This window comes from Chlorocebus sabaeus, chromosome 24, assembly GCF_047675955.1.
Source record: "Chlorocebus sabaeus isolate Y175 chromosome 24, mChlSab1.0.hap1, whole genome shotgun sequence".
Classification (NCBI taxonomy): Eukaryota; Metazoa; Chordata; class Mammalia; order Primates; family Cercopithecidae; genus Chlorocebus; species Chlorocebus sabaeus.
Window position 1 is genome coordinate 5,862,510 of NC_132927.1, and position 20,841 is coordinate 5,883,350.

The 20,841-nt window shown below is 37.0% G+C and overlaps 1 protein-coding gene across 4 annotated transcripts in view; it reads right to left on the minus strand.

The window, feature by feature from the left end:
• The window catches only part of PRKD1 (protein kinase D1), a 355,629-nt gene that overhangs the window by 42,506 nt on the left and 292,282 nt on the right, over positions 1-20,841 (minus strand). For all 4 annotated transcript variants that reach the window (XM_073010867.1, XM_073010866.1, XM_073010869.1 and 1 more), the window contains 9 exons: positions 18,209-18,419; positions 18,004-18,081; positions 15,771-15,975; positions 13,905-14,028; positions 12,354-12,431; positions 9,936-10,215; positions 8,251-8,303; positions 5,699-5,771; positions 3,369-3,475 (listed from right to left, as the gene is read on the minus strand). In XM_073010867.1, the coding sequence (XP_072866968.1) occupies positions 3,369-3,475; positions 5,699-5,771; positions 8,251-8,303; positions 9,936-10,215; positions 12,354-12,431; positions 13,905-14,028; positions 15,771-15,975; positions 18,004-18,081; positions 18,209-18,419 (1,209 nt within the window). The remainder of the gene's footprint in view (positions 1-3,368; positions 3,476-5,698; positions 5,772-8,250; positions 8,304-9,935; positions 10,216-12,353; positions 12,432-13,904; positions 14,029-15,770; positions 15,976-18,003; positions 18,082-18,208; positions 18,420-20,841) is intronic.

Consider the following 20,841-nt stretch of genomic DNA (forward strand, 5'->3'; position numbering starts at 1 on the left):
TTCAGGTTCAAGGTGGTGAGCTCTAGTTTTAATAATAATATAAAATGACACAGTGAGGGTTTCTGCAGAGCGAACACACATAATCCTTTCTAACTAACTAACCAGCCTTTTGCTACCTAGTTGGATACTATGAATGTCACTTTACATAAGATGGTGTTTCTGTACAACTTTAATTAATTAATTCAACAAAAATTTATTTAGCAGCTGATGTATGCCAGGAACAATTTCTGGCAGTGGGGATACATTATTAAACAAATCAATGGTAACTGTCCCCCTGAAGTGTGTATTCTAGTGGTAGGTTCAAGGTTGACAGTGGTGAGAGGAACTTGCAACAAATATAATAAATATAATTCTATAGCAGGTTAGAAAGTGATAACTGCTACAGAAAACAAAACAGATCAGGGTAAGAGAAGTATGGAGAAGGGGGTTTGGACTGCAATTTTAAATAGGGTGTTAGAATAGTGCTCATGTATCTGTAGAGAGTGATATATGAGCAAGGACTCAAAATAGGTGAGCTTGAACTTCATTGTCTTCGGATACCGAATTACTATCTTTCCTGAGAGACTAATGTATCTGACAATGGTAAAAAGGAGTTCAAAAGGGTTTCTTTCTCTCTCTCTCTCTGTCTCTCTCTCTCTGTCTCTCTCTCTTTCTCTTCTTTCTTTCCTTCCTTTCTTCCTTCCTTTTCTTTCTTGGTTTATTTTCATTTGGGAGACATGATTAGTTTCCTATTCTTGATGGACATATTTTAAAATAATTGGCAGTTTTATAATAAAGTATGAACTACTGAACCTAGTATCTGTATATAATTAAACCAAGCCTAGACATGACCCATTGTACAGGTTATGAGATTGAAAATTCAATACATAAATTTGTTGCAAATATCCAACTCAGCATAACTGAGCATAGCTGAGTGATACAATTTAAAGACCCATGACAGCAAAGACCTGTGTGCCTTTGTCCGTGCTGTATCTACTGGACCTAGAACAGTGCTTGGCTCATCATATGTACTCAGTAAATACTAGTTTGATGAATAAGGCAAAGAATGGTTAGGGGCAGTGAAGTTAAGTATAAGTAACGGAAACTTTTGGGATTTCAGGCTATCAGAGATGTTTGACCTTTTCGTGTGCTCTAGGAGCAGAACTGGACTTTCAACCTAACTAAACTCTTTAGAAAACTTTATTATGATGAAGATTTTCCAAAAGTATATTTATTGCATCTGAGTTGTCTGCATCTAATATTTTAGAGCCATGGTCCCCAACCTTTTTGGCAACAGGGATGGGCTTAGTGGAAGACAATTTTTCCAGGGAAGCATGGCGGCAGGAGTCGGGGAGGGTGGGCATTTAATTCTCATAATGAGTGCACAACCAGAAGATCCCTTTCTTGCACAGTTCACAATGGGGTTTGCACTCCTATGACAATCTAATGCTGCTGTTGATCTGACAGGAGGTGGAACTCAGACGGTAATGCTTTCTTGCCCACCACACACCTCCTACTGTGTGGCCCAGTTCCTAACAGGCCACGTATAGTTACAGGTCCACGGCCCGGGGACTGGGGACCTCTGTTTTAGAAGAGGAATTGGGAGGTAGTTTACATTTCAGGTGTATTTTTCTCCTTCCTTCTTTTTTTTTTTTTTTTTTCAGGAGTCTTGCTCTGTTGCCCAGGCCGGAGTACAATGGCATAATCTTGGCTTACTGCAACCTCCACCTCTCAGGTTCAAGTGACTCTTCTACCTCAGGCTCCCAAGTAGCTGGGACTACAGGCACCTGCCATCACACCCGGCTAATTTTGTATTTTTAGTAGAGATGGGGTTTCACCATGTTGGCCAGGCTCGTCTCAAACTCCTGACATCAGGTGATCTGCCCGCCTCGGCCTCCCAAAGTGCTAGGATTACAGGTGTGAGCCACCACGCCCGGCTGTATTTTATTTTTCTACCTCTGGAGTCAGTTGCTGATACTGTGTTGACAGACTTGGGGAAAGCCAATTAAAAGGCCAAGGCACAGAAAATTAGAAACCCAACATCTAGTCAGTTTTCTGCAACTGCAGTAAAATAGAGAAAGATGTAACCATGTTAACCATGAAGCTCTTTTCTCCTATCCTATAATGAAGAATAAATATCTCCTGTACACACGCTGACTCTGGATTCCTTCCCTGCAATAGTATCTTCCTTCAGGAGACCACAGTGAGGTGGACACTGGAAGTGCAAGGGCCGGGTTAGGAAAGATGTCATTTACTAGAGTTTCAGATGTCATCTGCACCTCAATGTTCCAGTTGTTTGTAACTGATTAACAGACACTAAGCCATGAATCCATTAATTAGTATGTTCACATCCATGGTTCTTTTCTTCCCCATGTAAGCAGACAGCATTGTGAGTTCTCTGTGCTACATTAGTTGTCTTAGAGACACAAAAACATCATCTTTGGAAATTCCAAGTCCCAGAAAAGTCTATGTTATTTTTCTCTGTATAGCAGGCAATATTTGTGGCTGTCTCTGTGTACATGAGCTCCTTTAGGGCAGAAATCATATCTTTTTCAGCTTTTTATTATATGAAACTCAATAAATGGCAGTTAAATGAAACTATAAATGAAGAAATGAAAAGTTCTGTTTTGTGAAAAAAACTGTCCATTAAAACTGGGAATTAAAAATCATGACATGCTTGCATGAGAAGTAAAAAATTATGTCAGTTATATAAAAATAGGAACTTATCAATGATCTCAATTGAGTAGCCTAGATAGCCATGATGACTACATGTAGCAAACAACTGCTCTATTTCCCTTTGGTCTGCAAAAAAATTTTAATGGTGACAAAAATCTTTATCGCATAATATATTTTATTATCGAATTCTGGTTTGAAAAAAGGGACTGTTATTAATGAGAGAAGTTAAGTGACATGCTCGATGTCAAATGAAAGGCTTACAGTGAGAGACAAAGAGGACATTAATAACATCAAGATGATCTGCTTCTCAGACACATCTCACTCCCGTAACTGATATGCTGACAGTAACACACCCAATTCATATAATTATCACAGCACAAAGAAGACGTGTTTATGACAGCAAGGTCATTTGTAATATAAAATAAAATGGTCTCAGCATGTCCACTACGAGTAAATGCTGAAACATTACCCATTTAATGAATATTAATTATATATTGAAACCTAGAATTAAATACATAAAAAAGAACAACTGCTGCCTAGACTCAGGAAAGACACTATTCAGGCAAGTTCGGATACTTGATCTGCCATTTCAGTTATTTTAAAGTGTTCCCAAATATTTACGCCACAGGTCTTTAGAGAACATTTCTTCGCTTTGCAGAAGTAAAGGATGAGGGATTTTATGCCCTTCCCCTGAATGAGAACCAAAGAAGTACCTGTAGAATTGCAACCTCGTTACGAAGCTGGCTTTCTTGTTTTGTTGGAAATCGTAATTTGTCAATGATTTTAATAGCTACATCTCTTCCTGTTTTACGATGTTTTCCTTTAAAATGAAAAAGGGGAGCATTAGTATGTTATTAAATAGGATCTATCTTAAAGAACACTAAAATTTGCAAGGACATTTAAAGAAATGATAAACATATTTCACTGAATAAATTAACATTTCTAAAGAGCACTGATTTACACATATATATAAAGATTTCATTATTCTAAATCAAATATGTGCTTTAAAATTAGCCATAATTTAGAACGCAAAAGAATTGGGGCATTAAAAGCTATATGTATCAACAGCCTGGTATTTTTTCACAAAAATATATGTTTTAGAAACAGAATATTGAGCTACTTAATATAGAAAATATTTGTTTCACCAGCAAATTAACTCCCCTTTAGAAAGTATAATTTTAAAGTCCTGATAAGATAATGTATGTTATAGGGGAAAGAATTAAAGTCTTGGCTCTGCCACTTATTAGCTGTGTGATCTTGAGCAAATCCCTCACTCTTTCTGAATTCTAGGTTCCTCATCTACAATGAGGAGAAGATTGGATGAAAGAAGGCATATAAAGTATACAAAATACCCTGGTAACTGTGCACACTCAAAAAATGTTAGTTATCATAATCATCATTATCACCACATAATAGGCCCTTTATGTGTATTACACCTCATTAACTACTGCAACAAACTTTTCAGGAATTCTGCGGGGCACCCCCAAGTTCTTAACTTCTACACTACTCTATTGTGGTAGGTACAAAATGTAGCAGGGTTAAATGAATCTGAATATAAGAAATGAAAATGAATCAGAAAATAGAAATGGAAAATGCATCTAATTACTCAAACTTTTTGGTTACATACAAATGAACTTGAAATTCCAGTCTTCCAACACTTGTAAATCTAGTGTTCACTCACCCGATATCCCACTCTCACTATTCTTTCTCTTTCCAGACTGTTTTCCTTCACTATCAAATCAGCTTGTGTTCATGTTCTCTACTTCCTTAATATCATTTCTTACTCTATGATTGACTGCAGTCTCTATTCAACTCAGCTATTTTCCTGCAAGTACTTTTTTCAAGGCCATAACTTCTTTTGTCTCTACTCCTCTGTCACTGTAGTACTTGACCTCTCTTCTGAGACTCTTCTCATCTACTTTACCCCATTTGTGTCTAATCTTAAAGTTTCGGTCTTCCATGTGGTAGCCGCCTCCTATTCCTGGTCTTCAGTGTTGGACGTCCCAAATTATCTGGCATCTGGTGGTCTCTCTACTCTCATTTGTCACCCTTGTCTCACCCCTATATGATGTGCAGTTATGTATATTTACCATGATCTATCTACTATAATTTTTTTTTGCATGCAACTATTACACTGTAGAGCAATAATCGAACAATCGGTCCCCTCTATTATACAGTTATGCATTAACAAACGGTACAATGGTTAGTGACTCATGATAGGTTTCTCATCAAAGAAACCACTGGAGCATTTTATAAGATTCAACATTACATTGTAAAATAGAGTAGAACTTAATTACTTTTTAAATTAAAAAGTACAATATTATATGGTGATAAATAAAATTGAATGGAACATTGTGATTATATCAGAACACTCAACCTCACCACAAGAAATAATTTATTACTGATAATATTAAGGAACTGAAAGTTATGAAGTCATTTTACAGGGCAAATAAAGCATTAATATTAAATATTTTTTAAAGACTTGAAAAATATTCTTTAACTGGCTGGAATCTAAAATAGCAGAAGTTAGAATAATAAACTTACCAAAGAGCTTGACAATAAGAAAATAGGTAAAGACTTGATATTTCACCTCAAAAATTAAAAAAAATTCAATCCTTCAGGAAACAAATATATTGTTAAAGACACTGGAAGGTTAAATTTTGTTTTGTCTACTAACATGAATGGACTTCTGATCAAGTACGCCAAAAGAAAATGGAATTAATTTGTTTACAAGTCATAACTTCCTTGTTTTCTCAATATTTTGTCTGATATTCCAAACTTCTTTAGTACTGTGTGTAGAGTTTGTCTATATTAAGAAAAAAGGTTTTTCGGGAGTATGAAACTTTCTCTTTCGAAACAGAAATATACCAATTTTCCAAGTAGGAACTATCTCAAAAAAATTTTTTAAAGACAGAACACAGAAAGATACACAGAAATATATACACATAGGACTTCCCTTTTATGTTTTTCCTGGAAATATGCTTTTAAAAATATAACTAGCGAAAACTTTAAGTTCATAAAAATGCTCAGTGAGATAACCTACCTCCATAAACAATTCCAAACTGTCCAGAACCCAGTACTTCATCAGGAAAAATCTGATATACTGTGCTGATGTCCTAGAGGTACAAGTCCAATGAAAAAAAAACATGAAGCAGAACAAAACATTAGTCCTAAAAATTAATACAATTCTATTAAATATATTATAAACATTAAATATTTTTAAAATAAATCAGAAATGCTAGAAATCTGAGATGACTGTAATATTCAAAGCACATTCTTTTTTTTTTTTTGAGATGGAGTCTCGCTCTGTTGCTCAGGCTGGAGTGCAGTGGTGCAATCTCGGCTCACTGCAACCTCCACCTCCTGGGTTCAAGAGATTCTTCTGCCTCAGCCTCCTGAGTAGCTGGGATTACAGGCACGCACCACCACGCCCAGCTAATTTTTGTATTTTTAGTAGAGACAGGGTTTCACCATGTTGGTCAGGCTGGTCTGGAGCTCCTTACCTCGTGATCTGCCTGCCTTGGCCTCCCAAAATGCTAGGATTACAGGTGTGAGCCACCATGCCTGGCCTCAAAGCACACTCTTTAATTAATGTAATAACATAATGTTATGAAAACTGTTCTGATCTTAAGTGGCAGAGGTTTTCTAATGTGCTAACACATATGTTTCATTAGAAAGAAAGATGACTAAAAACCATACAATGTGATTTACTATAAGTATTAAAAAAGATATTTGCCTGTTGAGATGGCTATTTGGAAATGTCATTAAATAATCACGGTTCCCAAACACATGTCTGTGTGAATCCTGATTCCAACCACTTCTCCCCGTATGACTAGAATGAAAAGGTTGCTCCCTTATTAGTCACCCACATGCAGATGAACCTAAAGTGACGGAAGAGGAGGCTGAATCACTGTGAGTGAGCTGGAGAGGCTGCAGAAGGATGGCAACCCATATGAAATTCTCATCTGTGAAGTAGCTAAACTCGTCCAATTTCATCACTTCGGGAGCTAGCAAGTTCCAAAAGTCTAATGCTTTCTCTTTGAAATAATAACTGTTAAATAAAGCATCTTTTAAATCTATGCTTTATTGTCTGTGATTTCATGCTGACGAAATCACAAGGTAATACTTTTTTCCTTTATATATTCCTATTACATCCTATCGGATTTTCCACCTATCTTCTACCCTTATACTTGACTTTATTTTTTTTAAGTCCTTCTGCACATGTACCCTAGAAGTTAATATGTATAATAAAAAAAGAAGTCCTTTAATATCAAATCCTACCCTCTCCTTGGCCTACAAATCCTTATCTTTTTCCTTTGTTCTTCCGCCTAGAAAATAACTACAAGTTGTCTCCATCCTGTGATTCTTCAAAGTATCCACAGGATGAGTTCAAGGCTGTCTAGGGACAAGACAAGTAATATTAATACGATTCTATTATTCTGATTTCAAGCTACTTCATCTGTTAAGAGAAGTGTTCTTTAGGCTTTCTGATAACTCAATGGCCGATCCAAAATTTTCAGTAGACAACAGTGGCTGAAGAGAGTGGAACAACTCCACAGCTATCAGGAATTTCCCAAGAGGCTTATACAATAACTTGTATTTCCTAAAATGTCCCTGGCTAAGCAAAGGCAATAGGAGTCTGCAGAAAAGAAATTATTTTAGGAATCCATCTCATGATTGACAGCACAAGAATTTATCTAACCTTCACTATAAAGTTTACCTAGTCCTCTCTAATTCGTATTTGGCTGTTTACTTTATGCCACTTTAATGTAGGCTTCAAAGATAAAGTAAGGATGAATAGAGTTTCATGAAGTTAATTTTTTTAAACAAATTTTTATAAACTATAAGCTGTAAACTGCATCCTTTTGGCCATAGGTACAGCAGGTAAAATAGAGAAAAGGGTCTGGGTCACAGGAGGAGGTAGAAGGCCTTATTACTTTTTGGCTACTTGCCTTAGGGATAAAATATAACAAATAAAGCAAACATTTGACAGACTGTAAAATATTTCATAATATGGCTGATCTACAATTTTCAAAAACTAAGCTGCAAGGATGGAGTTACGTGGCACAGGTGACTAGGGTGCTAAAATGAGAACCCATAAGATTTGATTTATGCAACTTTCTTAAAGTCTCCTTGATGTGTACAAGTGACTATAAGAGCATTTGCAACTCCTTGTCATAATACAGCACTTCTAGGTAGCAACTAAGGAATGAGAACAATGGCATTTTTAAGCTACTCATGCAAATCAAGAAATTTGTCTTATTCTGCTGCTGTATTTATTTTACTGTGTAATATCAACCATTAAAATTCCAGTACCAAGAAGGGCAAATATGTGAGAAATCAGGCATCACATTATAATTGCCTAGCTGAGATAAACAGATATTTGACTCTATATTACAGAATTGATTATAAAAAAATTACTAAACAAATCTATATCATTTAATGTTTCTAAAATATCACAGAAAAATATCCAAATTCTATTTTGCTTTTCAAAATTTACTAAAAAATTAAAATGAATTTTAAAACCTATTTTATGATGCTTTTATTTTCCAGTAATCACATTACCAAGTTTTATATTAGTAGGTACATACTTACCACATTTTCTTGAATCTGGCAATTTGATACCGAAATACTCACAGAGATATCTCCTGGAAATGCAGGTGAAACAATATGCACACAAAAAGTCAGTAAGAGATGTGATAGCAACACAAGTAAATACATGCTTACAAATCATCCTGCAAAAGTGGTTTTAAATAAATCACAGCAATTAGGGTTTTCTAAGAAAATGTCATTAGAATATGTATTTCTTTTCAAAATTACATATTCGCCATATTTGGTTTTGAAAAATAACATTCTGTGAATTTAGGGTTTGGTGCCAGGACTTGGATTCAAATACTGGCTTTGCTACTTCACAGCTTTGGTACAAGCTCGGACAACTTAATCTCGCTCGAGAGACACTGATTTCCTCAGTTGTAAAACAGGCCAATCGTTAAAGTCTACCTGTTGGAATTGGATTAGGAATTAAAATAGAGATCTCATGTAAAGTGCTTAGCACCAAAATAGGCATATATATTCTATTAATACGTATTTTGATTGTAGAGATAAACTAAAAAATTATGACACATCAACAGATAACACTATAATGTAAAAAATCAGAGGTTAATTCATAGGTTTCATTATAAGTAACTATTATGAAATTTAAAAACAAATGACTTTTTTATTCAAATATTCCTCTAAAATTTCTTCTTTAAAATTTATCCTCAATATTGGATCTAGGTTGCATTTTAGCAAATGTATCTCATTCAATTAATGAACAGAGATTTCTTCCTGGGATAAAATGATCAAGAATTACCAATTACCACGTACTCTGCACATCAAATTACCATATCCTGCACAGAATACTAGGTGAGGTGTCTTTAGGGAAACTTATTAATTCAGATTTGCAAATAACAAGGCTTGCACTCCATGTCAAGCTAAAGTTGACTAGATTTCTTCCTCCTCTTTCTTCTTTCTTTCCTTCCTTCCTTCCTTCCTTTCTTCTTCTTTTCTTCTTCTCTTCTTCCTCCTCCTCCTCTTCTTTTCTTCTTCTTCCTCTTCTTCCTCTTCCTCTCCATCTCCTCCTTCTATCTTCTTCTTCTTCTCTCACATTCCATGTCAAGCTGAAGCTGGCTAGATTTCTCCTCCTCCTCCCCCTCCCCCTCCTTCCTCTCCTCCTTTTTGCCCAGGCAGGAATACAATGGCTTGATCTTGGCTCGCTGTAACCTGTGCTTCCTGAGCTCAAGCAGTTCTCCTGCCTCAGGCTCCAGAGTAGCTGGGAACACAGGCGCATGCCACCATGTCTGGCTAATTTTTATATTTTTTTGTAGAGACAGGGTTTCTTCATGTTGCCCAGGCTGGACTAGAACTCCTGGGCTCAAGTCCTCCACCTACCTTGGCCCCACACCTGGGGTTAGAGGTGTGAGCCACTGAGCCTGGCCAGATTGCTTCTTCTTTTACAACCAATAGCTCTAGAGGTCTGTAATTGCCTAATACATGGTGTTTATCTGAATTTGTTAAATTTTAATATAAAATACCTACAATAAAATAGGATAATTTAACAAACTAAACATCTTAGTATGTGCAGCAGCTTTTATTTAGAGACTGTACATTCTCCAATAAACTAAATCATCCCCAAGGAGTCTTTCTTCATTCTGTTCTTAGGAAGGACAGGGCACATGTTTACTAAGCAATGGGTAGGCACATGATGAGCTTTGGGCTGGTTAGAAAACTGGCAGACTCACTGTGCAAGTTGGTTCCTGTACCCACGGACGAGCCCTTGGGAATGACGGGCATGAGGGCATGCTGGATGGCTATCTCCCACATCCTGGCCACATCTGCACCAATGCCACTGGTGAGGACACTGTTATTTGGTGGTGGGCTGGAAGGATTGAGTACATTTTCTCCCACATAATACACTACATTTGCCGTAGTGATTTCAAAACAATGAGGATTGGCTCCATTAGGAATTAAAGCTGAAGTTTTTGCTGGTTCCAGAGATAAAATTTCAGATAAAGGAATTTCCTGTGAAAGAAAAAAAGTGCTAAAGGTAGTTTACCAAAAGTATGTAAACTTTCAAAGAAAGTTCATGCCAAGAACATGTGAAAAATGACATCACAAATAACGACCATTTATATAAAATAGTTTTAAACTATAAAACACAGAATATTGCTAAGCAAAATTTTAAAAATAGCTTTACTATGGGAAACCTTATTTCCTTTTTCTAGAAAATGTGACTTTTTATGCTATGTTCATGTGGCAAGAGTAAGTATGGTTAGGAATAATGATTTTGAATCTTCACCACAATCTAAGACTTAGAAAATAAATGATAACTTTTATAACAGTGAGGTAGAATCACAACACTTTTGAAACGCATTTAGGTAGACATGGCTATTTTTAAATTTTAACCTATTCTTTAAGGCACTCAATACATGTTAATGTAATAACATAGCCAAGTGAATAGTTTAAGTGAGGACAACTAGACACTGGTTTTAAAACGGTCTTTTTTTTTTCTGAGACAGAATCTTGCTCTGTCATCTGAGCTGGAGTGCAGTGGCGTGATCTCGGCTCTTTGCAACCTCCACCTCCCGGGTTCAAGTAGTTCTTCTGCCTCAGCCTCCCAAGTAGCTGGAATTTCAGGCGCCTGCCACTACACCTGGCTAATTTTTATATTTTTAGTAGAGATAGGGTTTCAACATGTTGGCCAGGCTGGTCTTGAATTCCTGACCTCACGCTACCCGCCTCAGTCTCCCAAAGTCCTAGGATTACAGGAGTGAGCCACTGCACCCAGCCATTTATTTATTTATTTATTCATTTATATTTATTTTTGAGATGGAGTCTTATTCTGTTACTCAAGCTGGAGTGCAGTGGTGCAATCCTGGCTCACTGCAAACTCCGCCTCCTGGATTCAGGTGATTCTCCTGCCTCAGCCTCCTGAGTAGCTGAGATTACAGGTGCATCCCATCACGCCTGGCTAATTTGTGTATTTCTGTAAAGACGAGGTTTCATCATGTTGGCCAGGCTGGTCTAGAACTCCTGACCTCAAGTGATCCACCTGCCTCGGCCTCCCAAAGTGCTGGGATTACAGGCATGAGCCACTGCACCTGGCCAATAGTCATCATTTTTAAGGCAATTCATATTAAAAAAAATTAATCACTACCGTGTCTTCCAGGAAGTATGCAGGGACTAAAAAATAATAACTTTTAAAACAAACTTTTAATTTTAAAATTAGTGAGGTTTCCATTTTCTGTGACAGCTGTGCAAAATGGCTATGGAGAATCAAATCAACCATTCCACAGTCTGCATTCATTTTGAAGGACCACGTATCTACCCTTTTCTCTCTTTTTTTTTTTTTTTTTTTTGAGACAGAGTCTGGCTCTGTTGCCTAGGCTGGAGTGTAGTGGCGTGATCTCAACCCACTGCAAGCTCCGCCTCCCGGGTTCACGCCATTCTCCTGCTTCAGCCTCCGGAGTAGCTGGGACTACAGGCGCCCACCACCACGCCCAACTAATTTTTTGTATTTTTTAGTAGAGACGGGGTTTCACCGTGTTAGCCAGGATGGTCTCGATCTCCTGACCTCATGATCCGCCCGAGTCACCGCGCCCGGCATACCCTTTTCTCTATGAAGATTTTTTTTTTGGAGTTGTGTTTTTCTGGGTGATATAATATGCCATATCTGTATTACTTAATGTAGAGGGACAGAATAAAAATTACTGCCATTTTTTTCTCTAGAGGAAAGTGCTCTTTGTGAATACTGACATGCATGGAGAAATCATACAATGTTTCTTCCCTCCTGGCAGTGTGCTAGATGCAGTGGATATCAGGAGTTTACTTTGAGCTGATCTGCTGTGACCATTAATTTTCTAGTTAAATCAGACATCTTTGCTAAAATATTCATTAATCTTTGCCTCCCTCCCTCTCCCATCATCCCATGGTACCAGAAGCACTCCTTGGGGAAATGTAAAATTCACATATGAATCAAGGGGTCCCAACCTGAATCCCAAGAAATTTGTAGACTGTAGAAAAGAAAAAAAAAAAATAACTCCTGGAGGAAGCACAAAAATAGTCACGCTTGTTGGATGTATTTCCTATTTCTTACACTCTACATTCCCAAGAAAAAGCAATAAGAGGTATGAAACTCCAAAGAAAGAGCCCCCTCTTACCTTATAGTACCTGCTTCCTGTGTCATTTTGAAAGAGGGTAATACATTTGCTATCCAATCTCCAATAGTGCCGTTTCCGCTGAAACACAAGTTAGATCCAAGATCCTTTTTAAAAAACCTCAAAAATATCCACAATTGATAAAACAAATAGATTTCCCCAATGGGGACATAAGATTTGAGAGTGGAAAGTGCATGGGCTTTGGAAAAGGCAGACTCATGCTCAATTTCAGGCTCTGGAGGCTATTTAGCCACATGTCTGATAAGTATCTGGATTTACGTTACAGGGTTGTGAGTAATAAAGAAGATGAAGTATTAGCACCCAATAAGAGCCTGGCATTTAGAAAGTGCATAGTAAACAGAAAACATCATTTTTAAGCTTATTTCACTGCATGAAGGGCTAAAGGCAGATGTATAGTTTATAATAAAATAAGGTTTACTAGGAGATGCAATGTTTATTATTATTATTTTAGGACATAAGAAATGCCATGCTGATGGAACCAGGTATTCTCACTTCCATTGGCAATGGGCAAATTCTGAATGTTAGAGTAGAAGTAAAGAATATTTTGCTGGACAGTAAGTTTGACTCCATGACATCAACTTAAAGTCAGGGGAATGCATCAAACAACCAACTGTACCTTCTCTCCAGCTCACTAGAAATCTAACCACTATGATTTGGTGATCAGGTCCTTCTTCACTGTAGGTATATTTTTCAGGATTTTAGGTTGTGTGTGTATTTTTATCTTATAAAAGACCCCAAAGCTCTATTCTGCTCTTTTTCCCCACAACCAATTTCAGGCCAGTCAAATATATTAAATATATTACACCATGTATAAAAAGAACTAGGTGGTATTCAATTGAGCCCTATAATATCAGGTAAGTCTTCTCTCTCTAACAGAGATGATCGAAATTATAGATAGATCAATTAGATTATAGGTGTCTGCTTATCTGTAGTGATCCTTAGGTAAGAGATGAGAAAAGCAATACAGTAAAATAAATCAGTCAATTGTCAATTTAACTTTGAAACGTGAATCAAGTTGTTCTCTCTTATGTACATACACAACTTCATTCATCAACTATTAAGAAAATCTGGAGACATGAACACTCAGGATACAGGCTTCCAATGTTCCTGAATGGGTCGGTTCTTCAGGGAAAACTTAGTTAAGGACTTAGGAAGTATAAGATAGTTATCACTATTTTATTCTCTGCCTAGAATGCAGTCTTTCTTATAAAATTCTAAATTGCAGTGGAACATTCTGAAAGCACATACTGTGGCTTCCACAAGTACTATAAAATGGCAGGTAGACATCTCAGGTAATCAAGGTCAACGAATTTGTTTGCCTGAAATTGCTTTCCACATTTTTTCCTAACTCCATTGCTTGCTCAACTACATCTGACACCCTGAGACTGTAATGCACCTTACCTAATCCTGTGTCATGCCTGTGCTGAGGTTTACTCTGAGTAATGAAGGCATCTCACAGCCCTCACAGGACATTAGCAACTCCTCTAATTAAAGCTAGCAAGGCAAGAGAACATTGTTCCCTGTGGATCTTACCAGCGTGTCCTTGCTGGTGTAGTGGACCATCCATCCTTCTTTCATGACTGTGCTGCTTTTCCTCTTCGTGTGTTTGACAGACTGCACTACTCTCATGAGTGGGATATTGTTGCTTGTTGATGGACTTGAGAAGTCAAAATATTGTAGGAGAAAAATGTTTTCAGGTACATTTTATGTATTTTCATGCATAAAACCTTATGTCAGCTAATCCAAGTGAAACTTTACAAAAATTCACATCTCAATTTTAGTAAAGCGTATTGTCAGGCACTATGGTTCTGAAAGTGGGTTACTCTGAAGAGTGATAGGCACTTTATTCGTACACCTTAAAAAATCCCAGCCGGGCGCAGTGGCTCACATCTGTAATCCCAGCACTTTGGGAGGCCGAGACGGGTGGATCACAAAGTCAGGAGTTCAAGACCAGCCTGGCCAAGATGGTGAAACTCCGTCTCTACTAAAAGTACAAAAACATCAGCCAGGCATGGTGGCGGGTGCCTGTAATCCCAGCTACTCCAGAGGCTGAGGCAGAGAATTGCTTGAACTTGGGAGGTAGAGGTTGCAGTTAGCCGAGACTGCGCCACTGCACTCCAGCCTGGGCGACAGAGCAAGACACCGTCTAAAAAAAAAAAAACCCAAGGCTGGGTAATAAGCACCTCATCTTTTGGGTTGAACTGTATGGTGTTCAGTTTTCAGGTCAACCTGAGGAAGAATACTTCCTAGTCTACTGAGGCCACACTATTCAGACTCACACATGAAAGCTTATTTGCTTATTTATTTCCTATTATAGGTACATTATCAATCATTTAGAGATTACATTATTCAACATGAATTTTTAGTTTCTCGCATAATGTCATAATAATTGGAATCTGCTAGTCTCTGTTTCTTTCTCTCTTCATCCCTCTCTCCTTGTCCCCCTCCCCACAACATGAATATATATGTTATTTCACCCACTTCCCCCACCCCCCACCATGCAAACTCTTTGGCACTAAAGAAGTGTATGTCTTCAAAAGACAGGTCATAAGACAATTATTTCCCACTATTTTAAAAATGTTCATTATGCCATTAAATGGAAAAAAATCATTTCATTGCTCTACTCTCATGAACAATTTCTGTTTGTCAATAAACATGGCATTTGTAAAATGGACACAAAAATTTCAATAGGCTTTATGATATAAATCAGAGACTAGGAAACATTTTCTGTAAAGGGCCAGGTAATAAATATTTTAGTTTTTGCAAAAGACCTAACTTTACCAATATAGTGCAAAAGCAGCCAGAGACAATATGAATGGGCATGGCTATGTTCCAATAAAACTTTACTACAAATTGGGCAGCAGTCCGTCCAATCTGTCCTGGTGGCCACATTGTGCTGACTCCTGATATAAAAAGTGGGGATCATCCAGTAACCAAAAGCAAAAATTAGATAACAGATATAAAATTGAACATACTTCTGAAATAATATCAAGAACAGTGAAGTATACAGAGACTATGATATTTGTAACAGGGCCCAGCTAATAAAATAGATGTCTGCTGAGTTTGATCTTGATCTTTGTTGTTTCTACACAATGAGCTTCAAATTAATATTAACTTAGTAATAAACTTGTGGATGGCAAGCATGAGCATCTCTCACATGCAAAAGAAAATGGGTCAATGAATGAGGTGATGCTAGGAAAGGATGGAAACCACACTTCTCCCAGGGAACCCAGACCTCCTAACTTCAAAGGCTCTCACCTACAGCACACAGCTCATTCATAAGAAATTAAACATGTGCTTCACATTTCTACTATAATCTATTAAAATATCAAAGAGGTTTAAAGAGAAAATACTGCTTGGGGTTCCCCCATTTGCTGAGGCTAGCAGTGCTGCTCTCACCTGATGGTTCTGTTGGCATCCTCGTGGTCTGGGTCTGGATCTTGCATCTCACCACTGTCATTCTGGCACTCTGCCATTGCCATCTCTGCATCTTGGACCATTGCTTCTTCCATGTCATCCATGAGCCTACTGTTCCTTTCACTATCATTGTCATCACTCCCTTCTTCCATGACCACATCAGACTCTGCCCCAGGGCTAAGCAAATCTAGAAAATTATTTTGACCCATGAAGATAAGCCTGGAATCTTGGAATCAGGGCTTAAGAAACAGTCAGGTGATCCCAAAACAAATCAACTGGAAGCCCCAAAAAGGCAGTTCTGTGAAGAGATTATTTTCTTTTTTTTTTTAACTTTTAAGTTTAGGGGTACATGTACAGGTTTATTACCTAGGTAAACTTGTGTCATAGGGGTTTGTTGTACAGATTATTTCATCACCCAGGTATTAAGCCTGGTACCCATTAGTTATTTTTCCTGATCCTCCCTCCTCCCACACTCCAACCTTGAAGGGCCCCAGTGTGTGTTATTCCCCACTATGTGACCATGTGTTCTCATTATTTAGCTCCCACTTATAAGAACATGTGGTATTTGCTTTTCTGTTCCTAGGTTAGTTTGCTAAAGATAATGGCCTCCAGATCCACCCATGATTTTCAATTTCCTTTTTTATTTCAGTTTATAAGCATCTTAATTTATGAGAGGTTGAATATGTAATTTTATAGGTAGATGCTCGTTTTCCGTTCTTCTAAGCCTGAAAACATGAAAAGTCATGAAAAGCCTTGGAAGGAAGCCAAGGCTGAGATAGAAGTAAAATGCTAGAAGGCAAAGTGATACCAGGCCCCAGTGACTGGGAAGCTGCTCATATTTTAGAAACACAGCCCTGGTGGGAAAAAACGTATGTAAGAGGATGACAGAAACTTTCACATGAAAGAAGACTCAAGCCACTGATTCTTACTATTGGAGTAACTTTGAAAATCACAAATTCCAATATATTAAATTGGTCACATAGCTACAGCTTTTAAGTAAGACATTTGATATTTGAAGTAATATTGAACCCTGTCATTATACAGTTGATGGTAATGGTTAAAAATTATAATCACTTACTAATGCAAAGTACTCATTTTAAAATTAAAACATAGATTAATGAGAAACTCTAGCCTGCCAAGCTTGGAAAATTCACACTTTACCAGATTTTTCTGGATGTATGAGAAAATACCATTTCAAAGTAATTAACAACATCAAAAACTGTTCTGCTTCCCCTTAGTTATAGTTATCCAGTATACACTGACATTCCCTGAGCCTGAACAAAGTCAACACCACATGCCACAGAAAGTGGGACGATCGCCAAGCTTTCAATTTTGGCAGCTAATTCATGAATCTCCAAGCCAGAAACAAGTGTGACAATGTTTTCCTGGAGAGCTCTTCCTTCTTCTTCTTTTAGGTACAGTATATATTTCTTCTAGAGAAGAAAGTTCTAGAGCAAAGATACTCATTCATTCTTCTTAGTTCATCATTCATCAGCTTCTTAGTAACAAAAATACTCAACTAAAAGTATCTGTGGTCTTTTATAGCCATTTTTCTTTCCAGAGGAATTGGAAAACTGGTAGCAGACTAAAGGTACAAAGACGACCACTATCTGCAGAAAAAGCTAACCTGGGATTCTAAGTCAAATATTTTGGTAGTGATCCATTAGCATGCTACCTAGGAAGAAAATGTAAGCTCTTTGTTTAGATATGGCATTTTTCTTAGCAGTCCTTCAAAGTTAATTTATACAGTTAGAATTTTCTTGAAGGAATATTGCCAAATATAGAAAATATATCTATTTTTTTGTTGGCTGACAAAGTTCCTTTTATTATTAAAGATGACTGAAATGAGAAGGACAGAGGAAAAGAGACTGAGAGCTACAACTTGTAGGCAGCCCAACAACATCCACATTTCTGGGCAAACTAGGATAAAAGTATAAGAAAATAAAGCTGTGAAATAAAGTATGGCTACCCAAGTTTTCAATACTAGCTGCTCACCACGTAAAGATCATGAAAGGGTCTTTGACTGTTATCAAAACTCCATGGATGCTTTTCTATGGTAAAGTAGAACAAACACTGGCCATAATTCACTTTGGGACTGTGTCTGAAATATCTGAACCAAAACCAGAACCAAACCCAAAAACCCCAACTAAAATCATCATCACCACACTCTCTAATAGGGAACAAGCACAGACATGACAGCTGATCTTTTACCTACCTCCATTAATAGTCACTTCGCCAAGGCAGTTGTTTGGTACTTTTGGTGCACAACGTTTATGGCAGTTGAATCTGCAATCTAATCCCAGCGATTTTCAAACAAAACAAAATGAGAATTTGTCAGAAAGAGAAGTGGTAACCAGAAAATACTTATGTCAGATGAATGAGGGTGATCAAAGTTCGACAGGTGACAAAATCATCCTTACCTTTGCACTGCAAGCCCTGCCTGAAAAGCCCCTTCAGAAGCTTCTTGCAGTACTGGCATACTGTGGGCCGGGTGTAGGAGTGGATGACAAATGTATGCGGCACTTTAACTTTAGACATCAAAATCTTATCAAGTTGAATTGGTCGTCCAATGTATGACTGAGAATTTGACCTCTTCTCTCGACCAATAAATGACTCTGATGGTGATTTTTGCTACATTTTGGAAAACAATAAAGGAAGTAAGATTGCAAAAGGCTATTTGATTTATATATTTACATATTTTAAGATCTCGGTTTACTCTTGTATTTAGTACTTTGATGTTTAATAATATGAAAGAAATAATACTATATTTCTGTTAATTAATATAATTTACTTGCTTTCTCCATTTCTATTTGAGTTACTTTGCTTGTATAATCTTAAAAAAAGAGAGAGAATTGGAGATCAGAACATTTAAACATGATTTCTAGGTCTTTCAAATATGTTTTTGCTTTAAAAAAGTGGTTCTAATACAAAAATACAAAGTTGGAGGTAAATAAACAGTGCACATATACCGTTGACATTTTCTACAGTATTACATGCACATGGTTACAAAATGCAAGCATTTAAGAAAGACAGAAAATGAAAAGTAAATGCCTCCTGTTTGCCCTACATGGTACTTCATCGAAAAAATGCTGTAATCCCAGCACTTTGGGAGGCCAAGGCGGGAGGATCGTTTGGGGTCAGGAATTCAAGACCAGCCTGACTAACATGGTGAAACCCCATCTCTACTAAAAATAAAAAAATTAGCTGAGTGTGGTGGTGCATGCCTGTAATTCCAGCTACTCAGTAGGCTGAGGCAGGAGAATTGCTTGAACCTGGGAGATGGAGGTTGCAGTGAGCCAAGATCGTGCCACTGCACTCCAGCCTGGGCAACAAGAGTGAAACTCGAAAGAAAGGAAAGAAAGAAAGAAAGAGAAAGAAAGAGAGAGAGAGAGAGAGAGAGAGAGGAAGGAAGGAAGGAAGAAAGGAAGGAAAGAAGGAAGGAGGGAGGCAGGTAAGGAGGGAGGGAGGGAGGGAAGGAGGGAAGGAAGGCAGGCTTACAGTTCCTTTGGTTTGCCTAAAGAAAAAAAATAAACATGATTTTACATTTTTCCTCAGCCATACAATAAAAGATTTGTATTACTGAAAACAGAACTAATATACTATACAAGGAATATAAAAGTGGATGTTTTGGATATAATTATATCTCTGTGCACTCTTGTCCATCATTTTGGATTTAATCAGTTCCATATATAGATTTTTGAAAATTAAATTAACTAAAGTTAACCGTGTTTTCAATTTTTTGGATAATTTCACGGTACCTCTTATATCCTGTGATCTATTTGAGAATAAATATATCCCATCAGAATAAATGTATTTTAGAATCATCAGAATAAGATAAACCAAATTGCTTTTGAACCGTTGTTATAATTATATATCTCATTTACATATGTCAGTTACTAAGTTCCTACTCTATAGCAATAACTGTGTTAGGTGCCTTAAAACATAGGCCTTATTATCTACAGTTGAGGCATCTAAGCTCATAAAGTTTAAATAGATACCTCGGGGTCAAATGCTAGTAAATAGCTCAGCCAAAATGTGAACCTACATTTGTTTGCCTCCAGAGCCCTTGTTTTATCACCACACTTGGTTAATTTCTAATTTTAAATGATTACTGATAAGACAAGCAATAAATCACATTTACAAAAAATTTCTATCCCTTTCAATCCCTATCTGCACCAAAAGGTTAAATACTATTACCAAAAGTGAAAACTATTATTTTCAGATTCAACAGTTACAGTAAAAAGAAACTTAAAATGAAGTTCTACACAGGAATATTAGGCCTACAGCTACATTCACAAGTATAATTCCATAAAGAAAAACTGTAAAGCATAATTATTCTGGAAAGGTTCAACTCTTGCAGAGAAGTCTAGGGAGATTATAAAAATAGCCAAACGTTTGCCAAACCAGAATCATGAATATATTGAATAAATACCTTCAATGGAATTAAAGAATAATTAAATCCACAGTGTAAGGTCCCTGTTCCAGTGTCCTCTAGTAACTGTAGCCAATGGGCCAGTTTTAAGCATAGACTAAAATGAAAATGATATTTTTCCATAGTTGAAAAGTTTTAACACTCAGAATAAAAGATAACCTGATGTCACACTTTCTTAGCAGATTTAACACGTTATCAGATTTGGAAAATCCTATGAAAAGCTGAACAAATCACTGTTCAGTTACTTTCCTTAATTTAACATACCTAATTGAAGGCTGTGCTAACAGAGTCAGTTTGACATTTACTATACCATGGTGCAAATTCATTAGAAAAGCAAGAGGGAATCTAGTAAACTGAGTATTTTCTTTTCATCCAACATAAACGCTGCCATAAACTATAAGAACTAGAATTATTTTTGAGAGGTTATTTCATTTATTACCTTCAAGGTAAGATCATGTAAGAAATTTAAAAATATTCCAAGTTTAGGCAAAAGAAATTAGCTGTCACTCTGTAGCCCAGAGACTACACTACACACATATTGGGGCAATAATGAGATTTACACAGCCAGCCACATGTGTCCTTGGCACAGAATATGTAATTTATAGTGTCAGAAATTAAGAT